Source organism: Monomorium pharaonis, chromosome 9, assembly GCF_013373865.1.
Source record: "Monomorium pharaonis isolate MP-MQ-018 chromosome 9, ASM1337386v2, whole genome shotgun sequence".
In the NCBI taxonomy this organism is placed as follows: domain Eukaryota; kingdom Metazoa; phylum Arthropoda; class Insecta; order Hymenoptera; family Formicidae; genus Monomorium; species Monomorium pharaonis.
The window spans coordinates 21,610,160-21,635,892 of NC_050475.1; the positions used below are offsets into that span (position 1 = coordinate 21,610,160).

The 25,733-nt window shown below is 33.9% G+C and overlaps 6 protein-coding genes across 8 annotated transcripts; 2 read left to right on the forward strand and 4 right to left on the reverse strand.

Moving 5' to 3' along the window:
* Nucleotides 1-574: 574 nt before the first annotated feature.
* Nucleotides 575-7,639, reverse strand: LOC105834598 (coiled-coil domain-containing protein 186). Of its 2 annotated transcripts, XM_012677217.3 has the most exons (9): nucleotides 7,223-7,639; nucleotides 4,705-6,397; nucleotides 4,147-4,417; nucleotides 3,522-3,925; nucleotides 2,784-3,319; nucleotides 1,918-2,180; nucleotides 1,733-1,756; nucleotides 1,380-1,529; nucleotides 575-1,034 (listed from the first exon to the last, which is right to left on the reverse strand). In XM_012677217.3, the coding sequence occupies exons 1-9, from the start codon at nucleotides 7,317-7,319 to the stop codon at nucleotides 960-962; spliced, it is 3,513 nt and encodes a 1,170-aa protein (XP_012532671.1). In that variant the 5' UTR covers nucleotides 7,320-7,639; the 3' UTR covers nucleotides 575-959. The 2 variants fall into 2 exon arrangements, with proteins under 2 accessions (XP_012532671.1, XP_012532672.1); XM_012677218.3 differs by lacking the exon at nucleotides 1,733-1,756.
* Nucleotides 7,640-8,203: 564 nt separating this feature from the next.
* On the forward strand, nucleotides 8,204-14,900 carry LOC105834597 (protein shuttle craft). Its single transcript, XM_012677215.3, has 9 exons — nucleotides 8,204-9,952; nucleotides 10,057-10,230; nucleotides 10,305-10,697; nucleotides 10,830-11,111; nucleotides 11,181-11,471; nucleotides 11,801-12,264; nucleotides 12,377-12,907; nucleotides 13,070-13,176; nucleotides 13,259-14,900. Exons 1-9 carry the CDS (start codon nucleotides 8,701-8,703, stop codon nucleotides 13,362-13,364), a joined length of 3,600 nt encoding a protein of 1,199 aa, XP_012532669.1. The 5' UTR covers nucleotides 8,204-8,700; the 3' UTR covers nucleotides 13,365-14,900.
* Nucleotides 14,901-17,425: 2,525 nt separating this feature from the next.
* On the reverse strand, nucleotides 17,426-21,777 carry LOC105834600. The gene is made up of 9 exons (XM_012677222.3): nucleotides 20,934-21,777; nucleotides 20,380-20,587; nucleotides 20,090-20,300; nucleotides 19,730-19,994; nucleotides 19,489-19,650; nucleotides 18,805-19,407; nucleotides 18,256-18,671; nucleotides 17,885-18,092; nucleotides 17,426-17,740 (listed from the first exon to the last, which is right to left on the reverse strand). The coding sequence occupies exons 1-9, from the start codon at nucleotides 20,959-20,961 to the stop codon at nucleotides 17,511-17,513; spliced, it is 2,331 nt and encodes a 776-aa protein (XP_012532676.1). The 5' UTR covers nucleotides 20,962-21,777; the 3' UTR covers nucleotides 17,426-17,510.
* Nucleotides 21,778-21,988: 211 nt separating this feature from the next.
* LOC105834603 (transmembrane protein 203) lies at nucleotides 21,989-22,767 on the reverse strand. The gene has a single exon (XM_012677227.3). It carries the CDS (start codon nucleotides 22,731-22,733, stop codon nucleotides 22,320-22,322), a length of 414 nt encoding a protein of 137 aa, XP_012532681.1. The 5' UTR covers nucleotides 22,734-22,767; the 3' UTR covers nucleotides 21,989-22,319.
* A 59-nt stretch (nucleotides 22,768-22,826) lies between these two features.
* LOC105834602 (ribonuclease P protein subunit p20-like) lies at nucleotides 22,827-23,538 on the reverse strand. Its single transcript, XM_012677226.3, has 3 exons — nucleotides 23,340-23,538; nucleotides 23,047-23,215; nucleotides 22,827-22,972 (listed from the first exon to the last, which is right to left on the reverse strand). The coding sequence occupies exons 1-3, from the start codon at nucleotides 23,514-23,516 to the stop codon at nucleotides 22,857-22,859; spliced, it is 462 nt and encodes a 153-aa protein (XP_012532680.1). The 5' UTR covers nucleotides 23,517-23,538; the 3' UTR covers nucleotides 22,827-22,856.
* A 129-nt stretch (nucleotides 23,539-23,667) lies between these two features.
* LOC105834601 (cleavage stimulation factor subunit 1) lies at nucleotides 23,668-25,699 on the forward strand. Of its 2 annotated transcripts, none has more exons than XM_012677225.3 (4): nucleotides 23,668-23,872; nucleotides 23,987-24,980; nucleotides 25,101-25,194; nucleotides 25,312-25,699. In XM_012677225.3, exons 2-4 carry the CDS (start codon nucleotides 24,039-24,041, stop codon nucleotides 25,554-25,556), a joined length of 1,281 nt encoding a protein of 426 aa, XP_012532679.1. In that variant the 5' UTR covers nucleotides 23,668-23,872; nucleotides 23,987-24,038; the 3' UTR covers nucleotides 25,557-25,699. The 2 variants fall into 2 exon arrangements, with proteins under 2 accessions (XP_012532679.1, XP_012532678.1); XM_012677224.3 differs by having other exon boundaries at nucleotides 23,737-23,872; nucleotides 24,077-24,980.
* Nucleotides 25,700-25,733: the final 34 nt, after the last annotated feature.

The window sequence follows — 25,733 nt, forward strand, 5'->3', positions numbered from 1 at the left end:
GACCCAAAGTCAATCACTCAAAATAAGTTTTAGAAATATTAATCACTAGATTTAGTCTTAACTTCGATTATTCCTCATTATATGCTCAAGTATGTATGGTCGAGATCCTGAGCAAAAATCAAGTATTATAACCGTCGACTATATGAATTTGTAGTTAGGTTTTAAGCTTGACTAGTGCCTCTAGAGATAAGTACTTCAGAAATTAAAACAATCTAGTTGAACTCGCAAAATAAACTTTTATTTACCAAATTTGTAGCGTTGTTTTCTCACTTCCTTGAGTATCTTCCTTTCAATTTCATTATATTTCATTATTTATTTAATAACGTGATTTTTGTATATTAACATGTATTTTTAATTTTCAAAGAAACATTCCCCCGGATTTTTAAATATTATCTATTTAAATAAAATATTTTATTATTTGCAATTATCTTGATAATCATTGCCAAGACGCTTTTTCTCGAAAAAATTTTTAATTTTTTTGCGAAAATTATATTTCACATATAATTTTTTTCTTTTTTATAATTTTATATAAAGAATCATTCTACCTTTAATTAAATAAAAACACATTGCATCATATTCTTTGAATAAATTTTATAATACATTTTGTGACATGTTAAACATAGTTTTGTATCTCTGAATCTATATGTTCCGCTTGCAATGTATATATGTGTGTGTGTGTGTGTGTGTGTGTGTGTGTGTGTGTGTGTGTGTGTGTGTACGCGCGCGCATGTGTGTGTAGTACATAACATGCATCCTGAATTAAATATAATAAATAAATTTACATAAATATACATATTTTTAATTACAATTCAAAATAAAATAATTCTAATATACATATACATGTGTATGTATGATATAAATTCATGTATAATGATATATGTGTGTGAGTACACACACACACACACACACACACACACACACATATATATATATATATATACATACTTAACATGTAATAACTATTTATCAATTTGTTTTCGCTGATTCTGCATTGTTAAACTAGCTATTTCTTTACCTAATGTATCAATATTGTCCTGTAAAAATAAAAACATCAATAATATTATCTACATACCACAGAGCACTTCCATGAAGAAAAAATCACTTTTTAAAGAACCAAAAAAATAATTTCCTTAATTTTAATCAGGTTGAAATATATGAAGTACAAAAAAATTGTATGTCAAGAGAATAAGAAATGTCTTAAAAAATTTAAGGATACAATTTTCAATTTATGATGTAAAAATACATAAAGAGTTTTTATATAAAATGTAGATAAAGTACTTCAAAAAATGAAAATTTCAACATGTAGTGGCTCATTTAACGTAAATTGTTTCATATCGCATTTTTTAATTAGTTCGTATTTATAGCTTTTATAAATTTACCTTTAAAATGATATTTTTTAATAACGCGTCTTCAAGAACCGCTTGTAATTTTTGGTTTATTTCTAAAGAAAGTTCTAGAGTCATATTCTCATCCGAAACTTTATGATTGTAAACGGATGCCATTATACCTCCGCGTCGTGCCAATTCCGCCTGCAAATATATATACTTGTTAAAAATTTAAATATAGAAATGAACATAAGATATAATACATATGTATGTAAGGATATATAAAAATTATATGAATATATATATATATATATATATATATATATATATATATATAATGTATAAAGATTAATTAATTATTTTATTTGCTTCTTTACATTATTTAGAGAATCTATTTCCTGACTTACTGTGCCTCTTCTGTTTTTGATATGCTTGGATATAAAAAACAAAAACATCTATTAATATAAACATTTAGATCTTTTAAATAGAGCAATTCGAACAGATTGGTTTTATCACATCTACATTCCGAACATAAATAAAATAAAATATAGTTAACTACTTTCAAACAAAAAATACTTTCATGTATATATACCTTGTGTCTATCTCTTTCGTTACATGTCAAAGCCCCAAAGTTTTGATGTAAAATATAATATTGTATTATTTTTTCTTTTTTCTGTATGTCTTCAAGTAATGTTTGCGTGTGTTCTTTTAAGAAATCTAACTTTTCAGCCCTTTTTACATTTATATTTTGTAGCTTGATGATGCGATCCATTAGTACTTGCTTATTAAGTTCTATAGAATTAATTTGATCACTATTAGCGTTGTTATCTGATAAGGCACCGTTTGATGTATCACCTAAAAAAAAGATACATTTATTATAACTTAATACAGTATGCATTTATAACAATTTGTTAACATCAATAAGTAAAGATGGATAAATTAATATTTTATTAAAACTAAATTATGTTAAAGTTAATAGAAAGTAATAATAATAATAAAATTAATTTAGTTACACTAAAAGTTTCACGAACAAAAAACTAACTTAGTTAAAAATTGCGTTAAGATTAAATTAATTTAAAAGTTAATTTTAAAAGCATTTTTATATTTATATTAAATGTTGTATATTTAAAAATTAGATTACTTTAAATAACAAAATTAAATTACTTTAAATGACAAAAAACAATAATTAATAACAAGAATCAGCAAATAAATCCATATTTTATTTGTAAATTAAATTTATATGAAATAAAGATTTTTTATATAAGAATGTAAATAAGTATTTTTTTTACATAAATTTTCTAAATTTTTTACTTAAAAAAATTAAAGTATATGTTTTAATTAGTAATTAAAGTTAAAGTTAAAAATTAATTTATTTCAAATTGACTAAGTTAAAAGTTAATCTTTTAATTAATTATAACTCAACCATATGTCAATAAGATATCAAATCAATATCGATACCTGCTAAGGAAGTGTTAGATCCTGTTCTAGATGCAATGTCCAATGAATTACTAGGAGACGTAGTTTCGTACATTTCCAATTTTCTACGACATTGTTGCAATTCTCGTGTCATTTCCTTTATAAAAGTCTGATCCTTCCTCTTTAATACTGCATTTTCACCCTGACTGTCTTCCAGCTTTTGAGCGAAGTTCTGCGCGAGTTGAGTCTGCTCGGCGAGATGCTTAGCTAGAATCTCGCACTCTTCTCTTCGTTTTTTTCGTTCTTGCATCAGTTCTTCCTCTAAAGTTTTAACCTTATTGGTCAATTGGTTGATGCAATCACGTAGGGGTCCTTGTTCGGATTCAAGATAATTCGCCTTTGCTTGAATCGTAATAAACTCCGATTGAAGACGTACATTCGTGTCCGTTAACTTTTGTGTAAAATCTAACATATCTGCCTCTTTCTGACGGCACGCTTGCATATCAGATTGCAGTTCCTCATTAATAAATTGCAATTGCTGCAATTTTGCTTCGGTCGATACTACACGATTTTCTTCACTGTAAATATAAAAACAAAATAGTTTATCATTAAAATAATCATTAGATTATCATAGCAAAATTTTATTTAAAATTATAAATTCTTCAAAATTATATAATTTTTATAAAATATAATTTTATAATAGTTAATCCTAATTGGTGAAGGACTATAGTTTTATAATACAATATTGAGAGAGACTGTAATATAATATATAATACTTACTGTTGCAATTGTACTTTTAATGTTTCTAACTGGGAGACTTTGTCTAATAATTCGACGATTTGTTGCTGACGCTGATCTGCGACGATCCTCAAATTACTTAAATCATTTTCATGATTTAAACAAATCTTCTCTGATTCTTGTATCTTTAGACTTAGCTTTTTATTTTCTTCAAGTAAATTTTGTTGCTTGGACTTGAATATTTCCAACTCCTTTTGCAACTGAAGCCTCAGTGTTTCCTTATCCTCCGTAACATGCCTTTCCAAAATCAAACGTGCTTGATGCTCTTTCAGTTGTTGGTCCAACGTCACAGCTTTATTCTCCTCGGATTGCTGAAATTTACGAAACGATTCTTGCGTTTCGCGACGTATTTGCTCGCATTCCTCTTTCATATCATTTATCTTCATCTGTAACATACATCTAAATGATATTGATATTCCATTAGAATTTCTTTAATGGTGACTAGCAATCCGATGTCGAAACGATTGCCAAAACCAACAAACTATATAATTATTTACATTTGACCTGACAATTTTCGAACCATTTTTTGACATAACTTAAACTACTAATAAAGATTGTTAATAAATTATTAGTAAAATCAAAAGTAAATCGTCTTTTTTTACTTTACCAGAGCTTTGTCTAATTTATGTTGAGTATCCTTTTGCGACTCCATTTCGGTTTTAAGTTTGGTCTGTGTCCATTTTAGTTTGATCTCCTTTGATTTAACATCCTCCTTCAAGTTTTCTATCTCCTTTTGAAGATCAGTTACCTCACGACATTTTCCATCCAAGATACTACATATTCTCGTGCGTTCACCCTGCGTTTGGCGTAATTTGCTTTGCACTAATTCTAGATCCTTTAAGAGTTCTTTAACTTTACGTTCTGTAGAATCTCTCGCTCTATGTATGACATATGTTTCAAATTAAATTTCATAAAATATTTACAGATATACATTGCAGATACACAGGTTTAAAATTACAGATTACAGATATACAGGTTAAAAATTTAAAAAGTAAAAAAGTCATAGAAAGACAGAAAGAAAACTGATTTAACATTTAAAAAATGAGTTTTTTAGTCAAAAAATTGAATTTTTTTTATTTCAATACTCAAGATTAAACAACTTTTATCAATCATGTCTAAAAAGTATCAGAGCTATAAATTATTAACGAGTTTTTTTTACAAGTACCTTTGTGTATCAATTAACTGTTTCTCGCTGGTTACGTATTTCATAATCATATCCTCCTTTTCTCTATTAACCACGATGCACTCCTTCTTCAGAGCCTCCTGCATATCCAGTGACTCATTCAGATCGACTGTTAATTTATGTACAGTCTTTTCCAAGTTTTTCACTTGCGAGGTAAGTGCATCCGCATTTGTTCTGGACTCTTGACAAAAGTTACTCGATTGATTCAAGTTTTTTAAATATTCCATTTTCTCCAGTAGCTTTAAGTGCTTGAGCTTTAAACTGGTGTAATCCTCCAATAAGGTAAGATAAGCTGGATGTTCCAAAGAGTTGTGTTTTAAAATATTTAAATTCGCCAAAGTATCAATACCAAACGAATCTTCTTTATACGCGACGTCATATGACTCGTTATTTTTATTCGTTTCTGTGGACAATACGTCGCGTCTTATTTGATCATGAATTACATCACAATCTAATCTGTCAAAATCATTGTTTTTAAGTACATGATTTTTCTCGTCCGATACTATTTCATTGTCAAGATCGCTATTACGTAACAGCTGTCCTCCAGAGTCATCGTACGTTTTACTTTCTTTCATACACGCAGACAGATTTATTTCCTTCTCATTGTTTGTCACGCTATTCAAGTTACTCTCACTCTCGTGATTTTGTTTTATAATCATACAACTTGTATCACTTCGATTTGTCGCCGAGTCTATATCTAATCTGGACGTCACATCAATGAAGGAAGATTCGTTACCAGTACAAAACCCCACAGTATCGTTCTCAATGGATTTCAATACGTGATTGTATTTCATTGCCAAATGCTGTGGCAGCAGAGCCTTTTCCATAATGTTCGTCGACTTTTCCGTGATAAAGTTTAAAAAGTTACGGCTTTTATTTAAAATCTGAACGTTCGACTGCATTATATTTATCGGATTCGTCAAAAGAGACATTTTTACCAGTTTACTATCATCAGCTAAAGTCGGCCGTGATACCAGATCTCGTGCGTTAGTACCTAGTGTCAGAATTGAAGAATGCAATATGTTCTTTTTAGATACATTCATTTCAGCTTGACTTCGTTCGTTCGTAGCCTTATTATTCGTTCGTGAATCTATCGTTTCTTCACAAGATTGTTTCGTTTCAGCTATACTACTCTCAACAACCTGATCTTTAAGATAATTTTTATCGTCTTTATCTTCCGTCGGATTATGCTGACGTGCTTTAAAAATATTTTCATTCGTGGAATGTTGCAAATCAGAAGAATCTTTTATTTCGTTTAATCGATTAAACAACGTCTTTTCTTCGGTGCAAGTCATTGCTACATTGCCCTGTGTATATACATTCTTTTCAAACGCGTTAACTTTGTTTCTGACTAAGTGTGAATCCGAAAATGATATCGCGGGTAATGAAGCACTCGTACAATGGGACGACAGTGAATGGCAAAGAGATTCAGTATCGTACAAGAGCCGACTCTCGCTACTAGACAACTGGCAAGTCTGAAGTTTTATATTAGGAACGTCAGTAATAGATTTATCCTCCTCAAAAGTAATGTACGAGTCCATGTTATCTGTAGAACAAATTGATTTTACTTCTCCATCATTCTTCCTTAATAATGCCAAAATGCTTTTACTTTCAAATGTGTTGCTTTCATGATAATCACTTTGAACTTGCGATATACTATCCTGTGTTGTCATTCCTGCAAAAATACATTAGTTATTATAATTTTCCTAAAAAATTAACAGTTTAAAAGGTATAAAATATTTTATAAGGCATAAGTAAATATTAAAGGTATAAAAATATTTAATAGACTAAAGTTGGAATAGAAAAAGTAATTAATATAACAAATAATAACAAATATCTTTTTTATATGTAATAAGGAACTCACAAAAGTATTTTTTCTTTTTCTCTCTTAAATTAAAAATTACACTGAAAATGATACTGGAAACTAAAGAATTATAGAAACTTCATTTATAGTTCACTTATGCGGGGTCTACAATGGCAGCAGGAGTAATAGAGTAAGGAGTAAGAGTAACAATTGACCAATTAAAAACCGGAAGTAAACAAAATGGGCAAATCTCATTTCATATTTCTTACTTCTTACTCCTACTCCATTACTCCTGCTGCCATTGTAGACCTTGCATAATATATTTCATCACTTATATATCTCAAAGAATATGCTTGTTGAGATTTATCTAAATGGAACATAAAAAATCATAATAAGATCAAGATGACATGAAACAGAAGTTATTTTAGAGGAAATGTTAAGAACCATGATCTCATCCAATATACTTTTGACTACAATTTTATGATCCATTCTTGATTTAGCTATGATTTTAAAGAAATCCTTTTAACTAAAAAATATTTCTCCTAAAATGTTTTCTGTTTCATGTCATCTTAATTTTTTTGTGATTTTGCATTCTGAATAAGCGATTAACTTTTAGCACAGCTGTGCGACGATGCGACACATTATGCACGTGAAAACGAATGAGACACGTCGCGCATTTCCATGTTTGATTTGTACCTTCAAGCGAACGAACGTCGTGTCCTACGGGCAAGTCGACCCGGTCATATTCCACGAGATTCGTCTCATCCCTAAAGGGCTCCGAATTTTCGCCCATGCCGATGATTAAGACTCTCTCTCTTCTCTCACACTCTTCCTCTCTTGCCTGATTGGACTACCTTGTCTCACGACTTTAGGATGTCGGTGAACACGGATTCGCCAAGCCCCGGCATTGCGGGGTAGACCGTAAAACGCATTCGAGATTTTTTTCAATAAAATTAGAAAAATTTCCACGTACACGAAAAATCGCGCTCGACCACACCACAACTGTCAACGTACATCTGTCAATAGTCGGTCAATCTCAGATTCTCGCAGATCGCGCGTGCGCAATCATGGCCATTGTGGAATAAGACAGATACCGCGATGCTAAACGATCAAGTACATCCCTACCGTACCGACAAAAATCTCGATTAAGGCCGAAATCACATGGTGGGGAATAGAGCTGCGAAATAGAACGTGCGAGGCTTGTTTCTACCAACGTAGATTAACTTTAATCTCGGTTTAATTTACTTGTTATCTTATTCTAGTTTCAAAAATGAGAAAGAGATAAAGAGTAAGTTAATCCAAGATTAAAATTAATCTACGTTGGTAGAAATAGGCCATAAGCTGCGTTTCAATATTCACTGTCAGTATTGAAATTCTACAGTGTATGTGACGTAAACTATAGATTTTCAGTACTGGTAGTGAATATCGAAACGCAGTCATAGAAGCAGCCAATCAGAGCTTTGCCGCATTAGAATGCGTTGATGCGGCAAAGCTCTGATTGGCTGCTTCTATGACGCAGTTCTATTCCGCAGCTCTATTCCCCACCATGGCCAGTATTCATAGTCGGATCTTATATTTAAGATCATCTTAAGTACTGTCTTAAGATGCCATCAACCAATCACAGAGCTGTATTAGCATCTTAAGATATTGCTTGAGACGATCTTGAAATAAGATTCGACTATGAATACCAGCCCATGTGATTTGCCTTAAGATATTGTAAGTCAGCCATTCTGCTAAGACCCTGAAGGTGTGGAGAGGCTTCCATCAGAGGGTGTTGTAATCGCTGTTGGAGAGTGTGCTAGACGGGAAAGTTTGTAAAAATTTCACTCGTCATTCCCCACACGGTCTTCTAATTCTCGTTGTGATCGGCTTGAAAATTGCGAACGATACGACAAGCAATAAGACACGTGGATTACGCGCATCCTTCGGAATTCTTTTAGGTTAGGACGAGGTCATTCCGGAACGTATCGCACACGCGCGGTCTAGCGTAACATATCACAACGATTCGCCGAAACGGTAATTTCCCGATATCTACCTTTTTTCTCCATCCTCTTCTCCGTTCCGCGAGAAAGAAATCTCGGCAGATAAGAGACCCGTATGTTTATCAGCACTCTCCTCCCCTCTCCTCCCCTTTGTCATTACGTGTGATTTCGCATCACTGTGCAATCGTGACGATGGCTACCTGGGATGGCTCGTATCCGGAAGATCTCAGTTACCTGGTTTATCCCGACCGGAACACAGCCGATACCGCTGCGGAGAATTGGCCGTACTTCTCCACAGGAAACACCGCGTATTTGCGCGACCTGTCGGTGGCAAACTACTATCCGGGAGCCGCGGGCAGTCAGCACGTCTACGAGCAAAGCAGACCAGCAGCGACAGCTTTCTACCAGCTTGACGCTCAGCACTCGTCAAACATGGTGCCTTTGAAGAACAATTCCTATCAGGAACGTGTACTGCCAAACACCTCGTCCGCGAACAGCGCCTCAACGTCGCGCAACGCACCGCCCTTTTCCTCTCGTGGCAATTACAGAGGCAATCGATCCAGGGATAACCGGGCAGCTGGCGGCAAGTCTGTGCCGATGGTCGATGTCGTTCAGTCCACCGTGGTGGAAAATTCCAATCTGCATCCCATGGCCGAGGAATTCGTGCCGAGCAACCAAGCCAGGTTCAGAAGGGACTCCAGATTCAAAAAGTATGATAACAGCAACGCGACGGCGAGCGGTCTCAACGTTCACACACAAGAATTCAGACCGAAATCAACAATTGTCCCATCGGACAACAGATATAAAGGTGAAAGACGTTTCAACAATCGAAAGGATTCGAATTATAGACAAAATAAGTCACAGGAACAACCGCAGGCTCTGCCAAGAGCTGGCTATAAGGATACTCATAGGACATACAATGCGAGAAATTGCAATAAATTTCAAAACGGCAGGTATTACAATAGGAAGCATCAGTTGGACGTAGAACAAAATGCCACTAGAGAAGCTTGCACCCATATGATTGAAGTCACTAATTCAGCCACTTCATCTAGTAGTCAGGAAAATAAAGGTGTTTTTGAAGAGATTCAAGAGGATGACTCGTATACAAGTACAAAAACCAATAGAAGCAAGGAAGAGACGTTGATGTACAAGGATAATGATTTGGAAAGTGTGTCCTCGAAAAGTCTTGAAGCACGAAGCGGTAGATCTAAGCGATTGACTAATACATCTAATTATCACAAATATAATTTTAACGACATTCAATCTGAACCTAGTACCAGACGTAGAACAACAGTGGCAAACACAGCAAAGTACATGCAAAAAAGAAATACCGAAGTAACAAGTTACAAAGACAAGAAAACAGAAAATTGGAGAGACAGGACAGAAAATAATGAGATGGGATATGTCACTCAGAGGAAAACTCCAAGGAAAAAAAATGACATTAGTATGTTTGAACAGTCTGTCAAAAAGATTGCACTGTTAAGATAACTGTTAAGGAGCTCTATGAGCTCTTACTAATGAAGTAATTGTTTTGTTCTTTTTTTTTAGATGACGACGCAAGTCAGAGGGAAAGATTGACAGAACAGTTGAACACAGGTACATTAGAGTGTCTGGTCTGTTATGAGCATGTCAAGCAAAACGACTACGTTTGGTCTTGCAGCAATTGTTATTATGTATTGCATCTGAGATGTATAAAAAAATGGGCAAAGTCATCTCAGAGTGGTAAGTGACAATCGAATTTTTTATTGCTACTGAAACATCAAACGTAGTCTTATTTACATCCTGTCTCTTTTTAGAGAACAACAGTTGGAAGTGCCCGGCTTGTCGGGACATCAGTCTCTTCGTGCCCGAAGATTATTTCTGCTTCTGCAGGAAGATGAAGATGCCAGAGTGGAATCGCCGAGACGTGGCACACTCGTGTGGTGAGATTTGTGGCCGGTATCTATCCAAAAAAAATTGCCCACATAAATGCACTCTGCTCTGCCATCCTGGCTCTTGTCCGCAATGCGTGGCGATGGTAACAAAGTATTGTGGATGCCGGAGAACATCCAAGATGCTTCTGTGCAGCACTCAGGAATTCTTAATGTGCGACTCGATATGCGGAAAAGGTCTGTCATGTGGCAAACACATTTGTCAAAGGAAGTGTCATCAGGGAGAGTGTGGGCCTTGTGACAAAGTTATACAACAAAGTAATATTCCAATTTTTTTAACGATTTAACACATTTAATTTTTAAATTAAGATAAATATGTTGATGTTAGAATTAATAATTATATTTGACAAAGCAATATTGATAAATTTATAATACTTTTATTTTGTTTAGCATGTTTTTGTAGTAAAAAAACTCAGGAGGTACCCTGCCGAGCCAATGTTGCAGATATGTATTGCTGTGATAATATTTGTAACAAGTCGTTGGACTGCAAAAAACATCATTGCCAAAAAATTTGTCATCCAGAGCCCTGCGAACCCTGTTCCTTGACGCCCGAGAAAGTTACAATGTGTTGCTGTGGTCAAACGCCATTAGCAGAGAAGAGAGAGAGCTGTATGGATCCTGTGCCAATCTGCGATAAAATCTGTTCGAAGCGCTTGAAATGCGGTCAACCTAGTAAGCATCTTGAGATATTGCATTTCGTTATTTTATAAATGTATTAATGTTGAATTCACGATTACGCAGGTAATCCGCATACTTGTAAGGCATTGTGTCACATGGGAGAATGTCCGGAATGTGTTTTAACCACCGACGTCAAGTGTCGGTGCGGTAATATGGACCGCGAGATTGCTTGCAAGGATTTGACGAGCAAGGCCGATGACGCACGCTGTGAGAAACGCTGCAAGAAAAAAAGATCTTGCGGTAAGCACAACTGCAATCAATTGTGCTGCATCGACATCGAGCACATCTGTCCGTTGCCATGTTCGAAGAACTTAAGCTGTGGTCGGCATAAATGCCAAGAAAGATGTCACATAGGTAATGGCAAATGTTTGTACCATGGAGGAATAAAGTAACAGGAGGGAGTATTAGAGCGAAAGAGGTATTGTAAACTGCGAGAGGCGAGGTAAAGGATCTGATTGGCTGCCCTATTCTGATATTCTATAACGTCAAACACAATATCCAGTATATATTATACTTTATACTTGAACTTTTGGACTTGCCTGTGGAGTCTCGCGTCTATTTCTCCCTTCCGTCCGCTACTCTTCGCCTGGTCACATTCCTGTTATTTTATTCTTCCATGGTTTGTACATAGTCATGTATATAGAAATTGTATGGTACGAAACAAAATCTCTATTCTTCAACAGGAAGATGTTCACCTTGCTTGGAGAGCAGCTTCGAAGAATTGTATTGCGAATGTGGTGCTGAGGTGATTTATCCACCGGTACCGTGCGGCACGAGGAGGCCAACTTGCAACCGACCGTGTTCACGCGAACATTCCTGTGATCACGAGGTATTGCATAACTGTCACAGCGAGCCTACTTGCCCACCATGTAGCATCCTGACTCAAAGATGGTGCCATGGTAGACACGAGCTTAGAAAAGCAGTACCATGCCATGTGAAAGAGATCTCATGCGGTCTACCATGTAACAAGCCATTGGCATGTGGACGGCATAAATGCATCATGATGTGTCACGTCGGATCCTGCGAGAGACCCGGACAAACTTGCATTCAACCTTGCACTGTGACGAGGGAACTATGCGGGCACATCTGCGCCGCTCCGTGCCACGAAGCTAAGTGTCCCGATACTCCTTGCAAAGAGATGGTTAAGGTAAGAACAATTTCTTCTTTATGTATTAAACGACCATTTATATGAAAACAATTGTGATAAAATTTCAACAAATTTCGTTATATTTTTTGTTATATTTACGGTTTTATTATAGGTTACGTGTCAATGTGGGCACAGAACCATGAGTCGCGTCTGTGCAGATAATGCGAAGGAATATCAAAGAATAGCGAGCAACATATTGGCTAGTAAAATGGCTGATATGCAGCTTGGACATTCCGTCAATTTAGAAGAAGTATTTGGGCAAGGCGCGAAAAAGCAAAATCAGTTGAAGACTTTGGAATGCAATGATGAATGCAGGATAATTGAAAGAAACAGGAGGCTCGCATTGGGACTGCAAATTGTCAATCCAGACTTGAGCGGCAAACTGATGCCTAGATACAGTGATTACATGAAACAATGGGCCAAGAAAGACCCGCACTTCTGTCAAATGGTTCATGACAAATTGACAGAGTTAGTACAGCTGGCAAAGACATCCAAACAAAAATCCCGGAGTTATTCGTTCGATGTTATGAACAGGGAAAAACGTCATTTCGTGCATGAATCGTGCCAGCATTTTGGTTGCGAGAGTCAAGCGTACGATGAAGAGCCAAAAAGAAACGTTGTTGCCACTGCCGTAAAAGATAAGGTAAAAGTTCGCTCGATTAAAGTGAGTGAGTGAGTGAGCGAAAGAGAGAGAGTGTGTGTGTGTGTGTGTGTGTGTGTGTGTGTGTGTGTGTGTGTGTGTGTGTGTGTGTGTGTGTGTGTGTGTGTGTGTGTGTAATTTTAACACAAATGTATCACGTTATAGTGTTGGCTACCAAGCTACAGTTTACTAGAAATGATACAAAGAGAAAAAGGGCAAAGAAAGGTTCCAGGTCCGGTACTTAATACTTCAAAGGGAAATAACTCTACAAAGTAAGATATCTGTAATTGTCGGATACAATAACAAATAAATAAATGAAAATATAACATATAATTAAATGATTATGTATTGCAGGACTGTTCTGGCGTTACCTGTAAAACAGAATCAGCAATCGCTGCCATCATCATCAACTGCTAAAACTGCTGAGAAAGAGATAGATTATTTTGACTATCAAGGATAAATCAGCAGTATAAAAACAAATTAGTACACACGAAAATACGAATTGTACAATGTGTATATTATCATAAACAGGGCTTAAACTAGATACTTAAACTGTAATTATATATTAATACTGATGGGTAAACTCATGTATTTGAACAATTCGAACAATATGAATTTCTAGATCAAACTTTGAATTGTTTGAGCTTGAAGATATTTGAATGGTTTACATTTTTCGACCTGTTAAATCTGATTTCAAAAAAAAAACTTCATTTTCTGTTTGCGGTGAATAACATTAGTTTACAAGAAAAAAATTTTTTATTATTTTAAACTAAACACCAGATATGTTTCTTATAGATTTTTTATATTCTATTTCTTCTAGACAGACCCTGGAAATGCTATTATAAGTCAATTTTCATCAATAATTTTTTCTGATATTTGAACTTTTTGTAAAAAAGATTAATTGAGATTCTTTTGAAAAATATGTACATAAATGTATTGTATATTTATCTCCTATAAAATATAGTTTTTCTAACATAGCAAACTTTCTGCTTATGGCGATAAAATCAAATATTTTATAATTTGTTGTTATAATTATACATACACGGTAATTTAACGTGATAGATTCTGCTAAATGTATATAAGTTGTATAATTATATTACATTGTGTGTGTGTGTGTGTGTGTGTGTGTGTGTGTGTGTGTGTGTGTGTGTGTGTGTGTGTGTGTGTGTGTGTGTGTGTGTGTGTTTGGCGGAATCTATCGCAATAAATTACACTGCGTATGTATATTAATAGCCACAATGTAAATGGTATATGACTTTGTCATAGATAAAAAATTTGCTATTTTAACAAAACTTGGGATTTAAATCCTTTATAACAAGGTAGAAAAGTAAGATATTGAAATTTAAAAAATTTCTAAGGATAAGACAGTTTATGACTTCTGATCAGAACTTCAAAATAATTAACGTTAACATTTGTACCAAAAATTTAAATATCGCAAAACAGATTTTGCACATTGAACTTCAATTATTTTAGATATCTAATATGTTAATGAAATTTGATTTAATTATATATTTTTAACATTTAAAAATCTAAAAAGAACTTGTTCAAAACAATTCTTAAGAAACTGGTGTAATGTTTTCGCTTAAATTGTTTTCAATGTCTATTCGAACTATTTGAACAATGGAACATTCAACTAAAACAGATCGAATTCCATTTGAGCTGTTCGAGTAGATCAGATAATTTATTTGAATCTTTTTTGAAGAATTTTTTTATTAATACTATGATCTTGTAAAGAAAGATACAAGACAAGTATTATATTATGAGTTATTTCCGATTTGTTGTCGACTACATAAATTTTAATTAAGAAAAGTTATCAAATAAAAATGTAACATTAATAACGTAATTTTGTTTGCAAAAGATTTTGATAGGTTAATTATTTGCAAGAAAGTATAATTTTATTGTAATTTAGAATAATTTACAATAAATTTTGTTAAAATAGATATGAGAATGGCATGCTCAAAAATGTAATAATAAAAAGAATTATCAATATACACTCTCTTTGCTAAAAGATGTTTTTCCTTCTTACTCCAAAGTATATCCTATGGGATATTATAATATTATTAATAATATTATAATATTAATGTATAATAGTCCAAAATGCATTCTAAAAATGGATTTCGTAATTGATACATCAAGTATAATCATAGAGGAATCTTTGTATACTTGAAATGTAGAGGAAAAATATCAGAATTCAATTTTTCTTAACCTTTATTTCTACACAATTCTTTTTTTTTCAATCTTACATAATCATTGATTATATTGATATCTCTTAAACATAAAAATATGATAAATCTAAAATTAATATGCTATAGGTAGTAATATAAATAACAGAGTATATACTACTTTTAACTACATTAAAAAACAAATTCTTATTACAGAGACAGAATACAGGTATACAAAATATCTAAAAGTTAACCGATAGGCTAAATAAACTCTTATTCTAAATAATATTTTTTGTTTTTGGTCAGAGCTACCTATATTGCTAAGAATAACGTCAGTGCTGTATAGATGCTATAGGAATAGGAGATAGACTAGTATTTTTTTTATACTTTTGGTGAGATATTTAAAAAATGGTTCCAAGATCTTCAAATTTTTTTTGTAATTCATTAATAACAATTATGGTAATCAACCTTGATTGAATATATGTATATATAATATGTATCATATATATATATATATATATATATATATATATATAAAATTCACAACATTATTATACGTATATTTAATGACCAGATAGTCATGTTAAGAAATTATTTTTAATATTTCAGATATAGAACAATAGAGAGCTTCTATTGAAAACTTTAATAATATATCTTATACTTGTTTTATATATAACTATTGAATTTGCGATATTTATGCATCAGTAAAAATATCAATTATATATGTATATATTATAATTTCGGAATACTTATCGATTTGATTAAAATGACAGTTGCTTGTTATTGTACATCCAATTGTATATAAATATTTATCTATATCTATATATAGTTTTGTAGAAGAATTCACGTTAGGATAATAAGACTTTGTATCTCTTGTAAACATTTAAAATAGTTAACACGAGTATTTGGCACATAAAACACATCAATGTTATATTTTAGATTACTATTTTTGTCATACTATAAATTTTAAACAGACAATTACTCTCTGAGACCTTTTATGCTCCTGTAAGTATTACTACTAGATTTCTCACTTTTTCTATATTTGGTTATTTAGTGAGGTAAACAGAATAATACATAAATGAAATTAGAAGGACAATTAACATTATTCGATATAAATGCTTGTAAAAAAAGAGAAGTAAAAAAGATGCAAAAAATATCTAATACTGCACATGATAAATAAAATATTATGGTATGCACATACAGTATCACATATAAGATATAATTTTACCTAAAATTTATAATTTTGTAAAAATTAAAAAATATATAGACAGATGTATTAACAGAATAAAATATTGGCTTAATTATCTTAATTATACAAGACATTGAAAGTATGATAGATTGTATATAACTGCAATAAAGCTATGATATAGCTCTGCTTTTATCGTAAACTCACTTTTACAGTCTTTTTATCTCACGGAATATTGTGTTATTTAAGCTTACATAAGCGTAAAATGGCCTCCTATTCTAAACACATAAATATGATATCACATGTAGGATCACAACACTGTTACAACTTCAACTTCCAGATAAGTCATTTATATATTAAACATTGTTGTAATTTTGTTGAACATTTAGTAGTAGGGCACTTTGAGAGTTTGGGTTCTTTTATTTCTAAGCATTGGTGCGATCGACACACAGTAAAAACGCGTTATTTTTGACATATTATCAATAAAAGTCGCTTATTATTTTCACATCTTTGTTTATATACAGTCTATTTCTTTTCTCTTTTCTTTTTTATTTCGAAAATATTCTTTTAAATTTTATATGTGAGTTAAAAATAATATATTTTTTTGTTCAACAGCAAAAAATATATATGTATATGTATCTTTCTGAGAACACAGTAAAAACCATTAAATGAATTCATTGAGAAACTAATCTAATTTTAAAAATAGATCTGTGTTTGTGAGTATGTGCTTTGAATGAACACTTCGCATAAACAGTGGTTTTTAGAAATTCTACCTGACTATTGCATTTATTAGATGTTGTTTCTAAACATATTTTCCATGTTTAGAATGTTATACTCTATTGCTATGTTTCCATGTATAGCAAATTTTTTGAGACTTCGCCTTTCTTCTTTATCATGATAATTATATACGTTTTTCGATAAAAATTGTTACTAATTTATTTAAAACTATGTATAAAGACAAGTATTCAATTTTGTGTTATAAATTTCTTTTAAAAATAACCTTTAGTAAGCATCAAGGAAAACAATAAATAATGAAAAATTGTTGCGATTATCTGGGAATAATGTGCATATATATATATATATATATATATATATATATATATATACACACACACACACACACTATCTAATCACAAAGTCATTACGAAAAATATTAATCTTAAAATATCAAGATTTAATGAAAGAAATTAAAAACTTTTATTTGGCATCTCGGTTTTTGGATTATGATTACGCTTATATAAACTATTGAACTATTGCTTCATATATAAGGATTATTTCCTCGATTTACGCGCGGGGAATAATTAGGATAATTACTCAAGTATTGATGTCGTGGACTTACTGATGGCTGTTTAGTTATATTCGCCATGGCACAGCCCATCATAAATTCAAATATCCTGGGTATTGTTTGATATAGGAGCCATGGCCACGGTATGGGAAACTGCGTCGGTGCTGGTTCTGTACCATATGGTACGGTTTCAGCAAAGATTCCTAAAAACAAATCGATTAACATTATTTCACACACACACACACGCGCGCGCGCGCGCACACACAAATCATAAATACATTACATAAGAATATTTTATATAAAATTATAGTTTCAATTTCAGTTTATTGTTATATTATCGTAAATACCGTATGGTCCAAAAATACGAAAGGCATCCGTGACACATAAAAGGATCCCTATAATTGCAGTAGCGCGCGTAACGTTTAATACTTTTTGCATCTGAGATTTCCTGGCAACTGCGGTATCCGCTTCCGGTATATGCAGCGGTGTATCGGATTTTGCTCGATTCACATACGCAATGTGATTCAGTATCGAGTGTAGAGTAAAATCCGTCCCCTGAAAGTAACATTATAATACAGTTCATTATAATCTGAATTTCTTGTCATTTGAGATATAAGAAAAAAGCTCTAGACATTTAAAGAAACATTACTTGAAGATTCAAAACATATTTTAGATATGTCCTGTAAGTTTAATAATTTAATAATATAGCAGTATGTACCATTACTCTTGCTTCACCAGACGTATTTTCGGGAAGCAAGTTAGTCTCCGGCGTGATGTCTTCCGGATCTTCAATATTTTTATCATTCCATGATAAGTTTTTTTTGCGTACTTTCGGCTCTTCGTCTTTGTTCTTTGACTTTTCGTTCATCAGTGCCGCTTTCTCACTACAATCAGGATGATCTGAATCTGATTCAGATTTCTCCTGCACCTCCATCTTAACAGGTACTATACTCTGAAAGTGTGTAGGACTTCTATCCAAAGTTCTGATACTGATATCGCTGCTTCGACGATTTATAATTAACGGTTTAATATGAATGAATTCAGAGTTACGTCGATAGGAACTGTCGGAATTTCTACGTGAGTCGGGTCTAGGTGGTGGCATGAAAGTACCAATATCGGAATTGCGTCTTGAACCTGAAATATTATTAAACAATATGAGAACGAGATAAAACGTGTTCATACAAATGAGAAGTCTAAAGAGAAAGACGATAGACTGGAATATTTTTTAAAGATTTGCTCGTTTGTACTAGTCGTCTTCTTTTCTTACCTGCGGGGCTCACATCCAGAACTTTCGGTAATCTAGATTGTTCGTCAGATGGCAACATTCTTCTGGGCGTCCTGTTACCAAAATCGCTATTCCTTCGTAGCTTGGTTGCAAACTGCGAGCCACGATTTTTCTCGTGGGTAAAATCGGAGCATCGTCTTAGTTCCTTGGTACTACCTGTCGGCGTAATATTTTCCGAGTATCGTCGTGGACTTTCGGGCGAACGGTTTCTCTCAAAGTCCTCTCGCATTCTCGGCAAGGGTCTGGGACTACCTTCCGTCGTGCGTTTATATTCCGTGGACCCATTTTCCTCATTTACAAATCTAACGCTACATTCCGAATTTCTGCGTGAGGATTTAGTAGATGTGTCACTGCCTCGTCGGCTGGCCATAGAGCTTCTACGACTTGGACTAGACACGGTTATAATCGGCAAATTAGCGGTCGACGGAGTAGGAGTAGGTGGTCTAACATAGACTTCCGGTACCGACGACTTGTGTTCCTGAGACGGTAATTGTACGGTGCACGTAGGTATCGTAGCATTCTGTACTTCCTTTTGCGCTGGTCCCTCTATCTTGCACACCTTGGCGGTAATTGTGACTCGTGATTCTGAAAATCAGATTTCAATAAAAAATAAATTTGTGTTTCTAATTAGTTTATAAAAAAATAATAATACATGCGGCATATTACCTTCTTCTGTAGGTGCTTGCTCTACACTCTTAGTTACGTTTATAGATTGATTTTCCTCCGGGTCCTTCATCTTAGCCGGACCAAGTAAAGTAGGTACCAGCGCGGCAGCAACTGAAGTCGCCAGATTGCTATACGGTGCCAACATTGCAAGTTGCATGATACCTGCCGTATAAAAAGACAATACTAAGAATTTTAAAAGAATAAAAATGAAAAAAATTGAAGTAGACAGTGGATAACCAACCTTTTTGATGTGCATTGGAATTATCCCGTGTCAACATACTAGTTGGCATAGTCCGAAGCAAATGATCAATTTTGTAAGCTGCATGTAAGAACGCGAGGTATAGAAGAACGCTCCAAACGAGAAACGCCGCTTGTACCATGTATTTTGCCATGTAGCAATTGTGGGAAGATAGAACAATGTCGCTGGCGATTACAAAAAAGAAATGTGCTGTTATAATGAGGCTGAGGCATGATTCCTTCTGTATCTTTTCTGGACCAAATTTCAGCTGGAAATTGGCGACATGAAGAATATAACAACTCAATGTACTTAACTGTATAAATATTAATTACTTATTAATTATTCAGTTTAAGCGATAAACACCTTTGTCAGTTGCAGGAAAGCTAGTTGTATCAAACAAAAGGCAGACGTAATGCATGGATATCCAATGTCCCATATAATTGAGCCAATAACTTTGGGCAGAATTTCTTTAAGATTATACGCATCTATGAACAAGGAAGCGGCTCTTGATGCCCCGAGTAAACATAAGAATATGTTAATCGTGGACATAAACGGCCTAGTTGATATGAGAGATCTGAAAGAATAGTTAAGTGTGAAGACATAAATTCTCGTCAACATTATCAATACGATTATACATAGCAGTACAAGTGTACCTTAAATTTAGAATAGAGAAAAATGTGTAAAACCCTAGTACAAAGAAGAGACATGCAAAGCTGTATGCATGTAGTAGAAATGCCCATCTTATGTCTTGTTGTATCGCACTCCACGACGGTGCAGTGACCAGTGATTTGTCTAGAAACGCAGAGTTTGATGAATTTGATGCACAGTTCTGTCCTGTGACTGGGATTGTTGCGTTTATACCTAATAATAAAAACATCAAATTAAAAACAGAATTTTACACATACATACATAAAATATCATTTTTTAAATAAAATAAAAATAAAAATAAAATAAAACATCATTTTAAACAGAGTTTATACAATACAAAATATATTAATATAATTACGTCGCATATTACATTATTCTACATGATTTGAATTGATGCAGATTCCTAAATTAACAATTCAACAGGAAACATGTTCTACTTAATTTAGTGTACTATCCTTTAAGTATGTACATAACTCAAATTCTGTTTTATGTAAAAAAATTGCACTTGTCGCCATCCTATATGAATTAAAAATTAAGATAAAGGGTATGAAAAACTGACCATTAGTCCAATTAGCCAGTCTATCCATAATCTCTCGATATGTCCACAGCACATCACTGAATCTTATAATTGGTACTCAGTCTTACAATAGACAATTAATGTGACGTTTAATACAGCACGTTTTGCAAACTTGCAAAATGTGGTAGCAGCAACAGGCTTTACCTATAGAATGACTTGATTCACGCACCCCTTCTCACTGAATACAACCATCGTCTCCCTTCAGTTAGGATTATTGATCTTAGCTGAAGAGGATTGGAGGGGGCACACATGCCCACATAAAGCACCTGGCTTGTTGGTCAGTTGTTTATCTTTAGAGTTTAAATGGAGCAGTGTTAAATTTATCGGTCTATATTATATTATGATTCACAGGCCTGTTATTTTTGTAAAAGGAAATTACTGTCTTAGTTTCTATCGACCTTCTCTAAGAAACGTAAATTCCAAGCGTTGCATAAAGGAATATTGGAACGCAAAGTGGTTAAAAATAGTTTCATAACGTATTAAATATTGAACTCTCGTGAATATTTCAAGTAAATCGAGCTCCGTAGAATCGTTACTTTAGAAAAATCGATTTCTAATAAGAATTTTTTCTTTAAAATAATCAATTTTTCGTAAATTGTAAATTATATGAATTTTAAATTAAATACTTAAAAGAATTATACATATTTTTTGTACTCGTTAATATTCCATAATAATATATTTAGTAAAATCAATTAGAATCAATGTATAAGAGAGCATTAATGAGATCATTAATTTCCAATACAGATAATAAATACTTTTCAAAAATATCTACGAATATCTTGATATGTACAAATTTATTCCTATTTTTTTATTATCCTAAATTATAAAATCATGTAAAAATAATTTGGAAAATAATTAATTACAAATTAAAAAATTGTCTAATATAATTTAAAATAATTAAAAATAATAACATAAGAAATTTATCTTATTTTAGAAAAATATAAGTATTTGTCATTTTCTTTGCATCAAGTTAACTCAATATGTTATAAAAAAAATATTGAGTTTGTATAAATTTTTATAATATTAAAGCATTAATTATAGAAAAAATATATTTATTTTCACATTACTTTATCGTTTTAATTAACATTAGTGTTAAATCTATTTGTTTATGCTTTTAAGAAAAGTATTTAAATTGGTACTACATACATTATAGCTTAAGAACAGCTTACATAATTTTAAACAACAGGATGAAATATAAAGTAGTGTTAACAATGGAATAAATTATTTTAAACAATTTAATCTAAATATTGTATCTGACAAAATGTAATATATACAAGTGTATCATGTAACACATAACATATATTCTTACATATAACAGAGACGCTTTGGAAGTAGTATCGTGCACACAGGAAAGTTCTTCTGTTTCCCTCAATGTAATTGACAAGCTCTAACAGCGATCAGTTGTAAAAGAATGAATACAGGGCTCAGAACTTCTGAATACTCCAATGTGCTTTGTCCAGAGAGCTTTTTACACAGAAGATACTTGAAAACAAAGACCAACAATAATGATATTTGACTCCATAATGCTCGCAAGATCCCTACTCTGATCATTCCCTCCATATACATTCTGATAAATATAATAGCACAGAAATATGTATTCAAACCATCGGCAATAAATAACGGCGAGAATACTTCCCACCATCCCGATGGACCCAAAAAGTAATTTTCATCTAATTTTAAAGCTAGTAGTATAGTGAAAAATGTTAAGGCAACTAAGTTGATCCATATTTCAAAGATAGTCAAACCTAACCAATGAACTAATTCATTTAAAGAAAAAATCATTGTAAAAAAATTATACAGTTTTGTATATTGCTAATATTAATGATTTAGCTTGTAATTCCAGTTTAGTGTGTACTCTTATCACTTTAACATTTTGTTTTGCAGAATCTCAATATCAATTTGCTGCTATTTGGATCTCAGTATAGCCACTGGCACTCTCCTAACGACGTGTATATGTATAGCAGAGTTTTGCCTCTTGTTTATCTCATCATCCACATCATCGGTTAATGCCACTAGTTCATCTGCAATAAACAAACTACTTCTAAAACCACGTAATAATTTGATTATGTACAAATATACAGAAAGGCATACGTACCTGCTAGAGCGACAGTAGAGGTTTTAATATCAAAATCTAAAGTATCATAATGAATTTCTTTCAACCGTAGAGCCAATCTAGCTGCTTTGTATACAGCAGCACCAAGACCATGGATGACCAGCTCAGATGCACCTTTGTCGAACAGTTTCTCGCATTTGTACAGTTGTCCCTTCGAAATATTAATAAATACTTAAGAAACCGCGACGATGAAAATTTCTAAGCAAACAATTATTTGTTCTTCAGCAAAGAAGTCGCAAAGCCAGAAGGTTATGGCTTTCAGACGCGAGATGTACCTTGAAAGGCGTTTTGTTGTTCACGTAGATATCTCTGTCGTTTCTAAAAAATTTGAAGGACTGTCGCTTTCGCAGAGCATTGTTTGCGTCCAACGAAAACTTGCCGTTTCTGCGGCATGCGCCTTTTTGCTTGGAGACAGTCTTATTTAACTCTGAACTGTTGTTCACTTCGGCCATTCTGGCGTTTCTCACAACTCACAGATCACGTCACGTGGAAATCTCGGTGATAACGGCGTGCACCGATTGGCCGCGTCCGTCAGGACTACCAATCAAACGCCGATAGAGCACGAGTATGAGAGTAACGTGATTCAAGTCGGTAACAACAACGCGACATAACCTAAAAAACCGGAGTAAAAAAAACCGGAGTCATCGATTGATGGCTGGTTTACGGTACTTCCGGTGATTTCAGTAAAATTCGTCAACATTCAGTCGCCTTCAGGAAACTCGACGAGCCAGGGTGCAATGAAGGAACCCGAGGCAGATCCGAAGAACGTCATCAAGAGCAGAGAGCTGCTCTACAGATTGATGATCAGGTTGTTTATAATCGTTTTTTTCCACACGATCCTTTTCGAACTCTGTTTCTTCGTCGTTAATATTTTCGTACAAAGAGCGATTCTCTATTCTCTTGCATGAACGTTTAATCGCAGGTTTAATCTGCAACTGTAGCTTCATCAGCAGATAACAAAAGTAGGATATGTGATGGATCATCAAATGAGTCATGTTAATCATGATTTCAGTCAGCTGTTCTACGATGGTCATCAGACACTAGCCGTACAGTTATCCAATATGATACAGGCGGAACCTCCGTGTCCACCCTCGGATCGGCTGCTTCATCTGATGTTAATTGGCACTGCTCACGAGCCAGATCGTTCCAAGAAGGATAACAGCACTAGCTTGTCTACATTTGCATCAAGTTTCGATAACACTCTAGGTCCTGGATTAGATCTAGAATTTGAGACGGAAACTCAGACACAAGCACCAGAACCAGCGCAATATGAAACGGCGTATGTCACGTCCCACAAAGGAAACTGCAGAGCTGGAGCTTTCTCGTCAGATGGTCAGTTGATAGCTACCGGCTCTGTAGATGCCTCGATCAAGATCCTAGATGTGGACAGAATGCTAGCTAAGTCTGCACCAGAAGAGATCGCGCCCGGAGATCAGACAGGAGGTCATCCAGTTATAAGAACTTTATACGATCACTTAGAGGAAGTGACATGTTTGGAGTTTCATCCCAGGGAGCCTATACTTGTGTCTGGTAGTCGCGACTTCTCTGTAAAGTTGTTTGACTTTAGTAAAGCCAGCGTCAAGAAGGCGTTTAGAACCATCACGGACGCGGATCAAATTCGATGTCTGTCTTTCCATCCAACCGGAGATTTTCTCATAGTCGGGACTAATCATCCAATAGTTAGATTGTACGACGTAAACACCGCACAATGCTTCGTGTGCAGCATACCGAGTCACCAACATACAGCCGGGATAACGAGTATCAAGTACTCGCCAGACGCGAAGACTTACGCATCGGCGGGAAAAGATGGTAGCATTAAACTTTGGGATGGTGTGTCTAATCGATGTGTGAACACCTTTGCAAAAGCGCATGACGGTTATGAAGTATGCTCGGTTATTTTCACAAGGAATGGCAAGGTAGTAATTTTAGCAGTATTGTTGCACAAAATTTATATTTATATATAAATTACACAATTATGTGAAAATTCGTCAATTCTAAGTATTATAATATTGAATAATGATAATTTTGGATTCCAGTATTTACTGTCCTCAGGGAAAGATTCCTTGATAAAGTTATGGGAATTATCTACTAGCAGATGTCTAATAGCATATACAGGTGCTGGAACTACAGGTAAAAGACTATAAATGCGTTCAGCATACTTGTGGGATACGCTTGGTGCGGTATGCCTCATTAAATGTTACAATAATACTATCGCGAGTACGCGGTTGACTATATAATTTTCTACAGGTAAACAGGAACACAAGGCACAGGCTATCTTTAATCATACTGAGGATTATGTGATGTTTCCTGACGAAGCAACTACTTCATTATGCGCTTGGAACTCTCGAAACGCATCGAGAAAGCAACTACTGTCTCTAGGTCACAACGGTCCCGTGAGGATGATCGTGCATTCGCCGACAGCTCCTGCATTTTTGACATGTAGCGATGATTTCAGGGCAAGATTTTGGTTTCGAAGAATGCCAACGCACTAATGCTTCGACATTTAAAGGACATTAATAGTGGGACAATCTTTCTGATAATTTCCATTATACAGAATAGAGTAGAGCAGAGAGATTAAAAGACATTTAAGATCGGATACATCGGTACATAATTATGAGAAAAAGAAAACGAAAAATAGGTATTATGTATTTATGTAACTTCCTATTTTA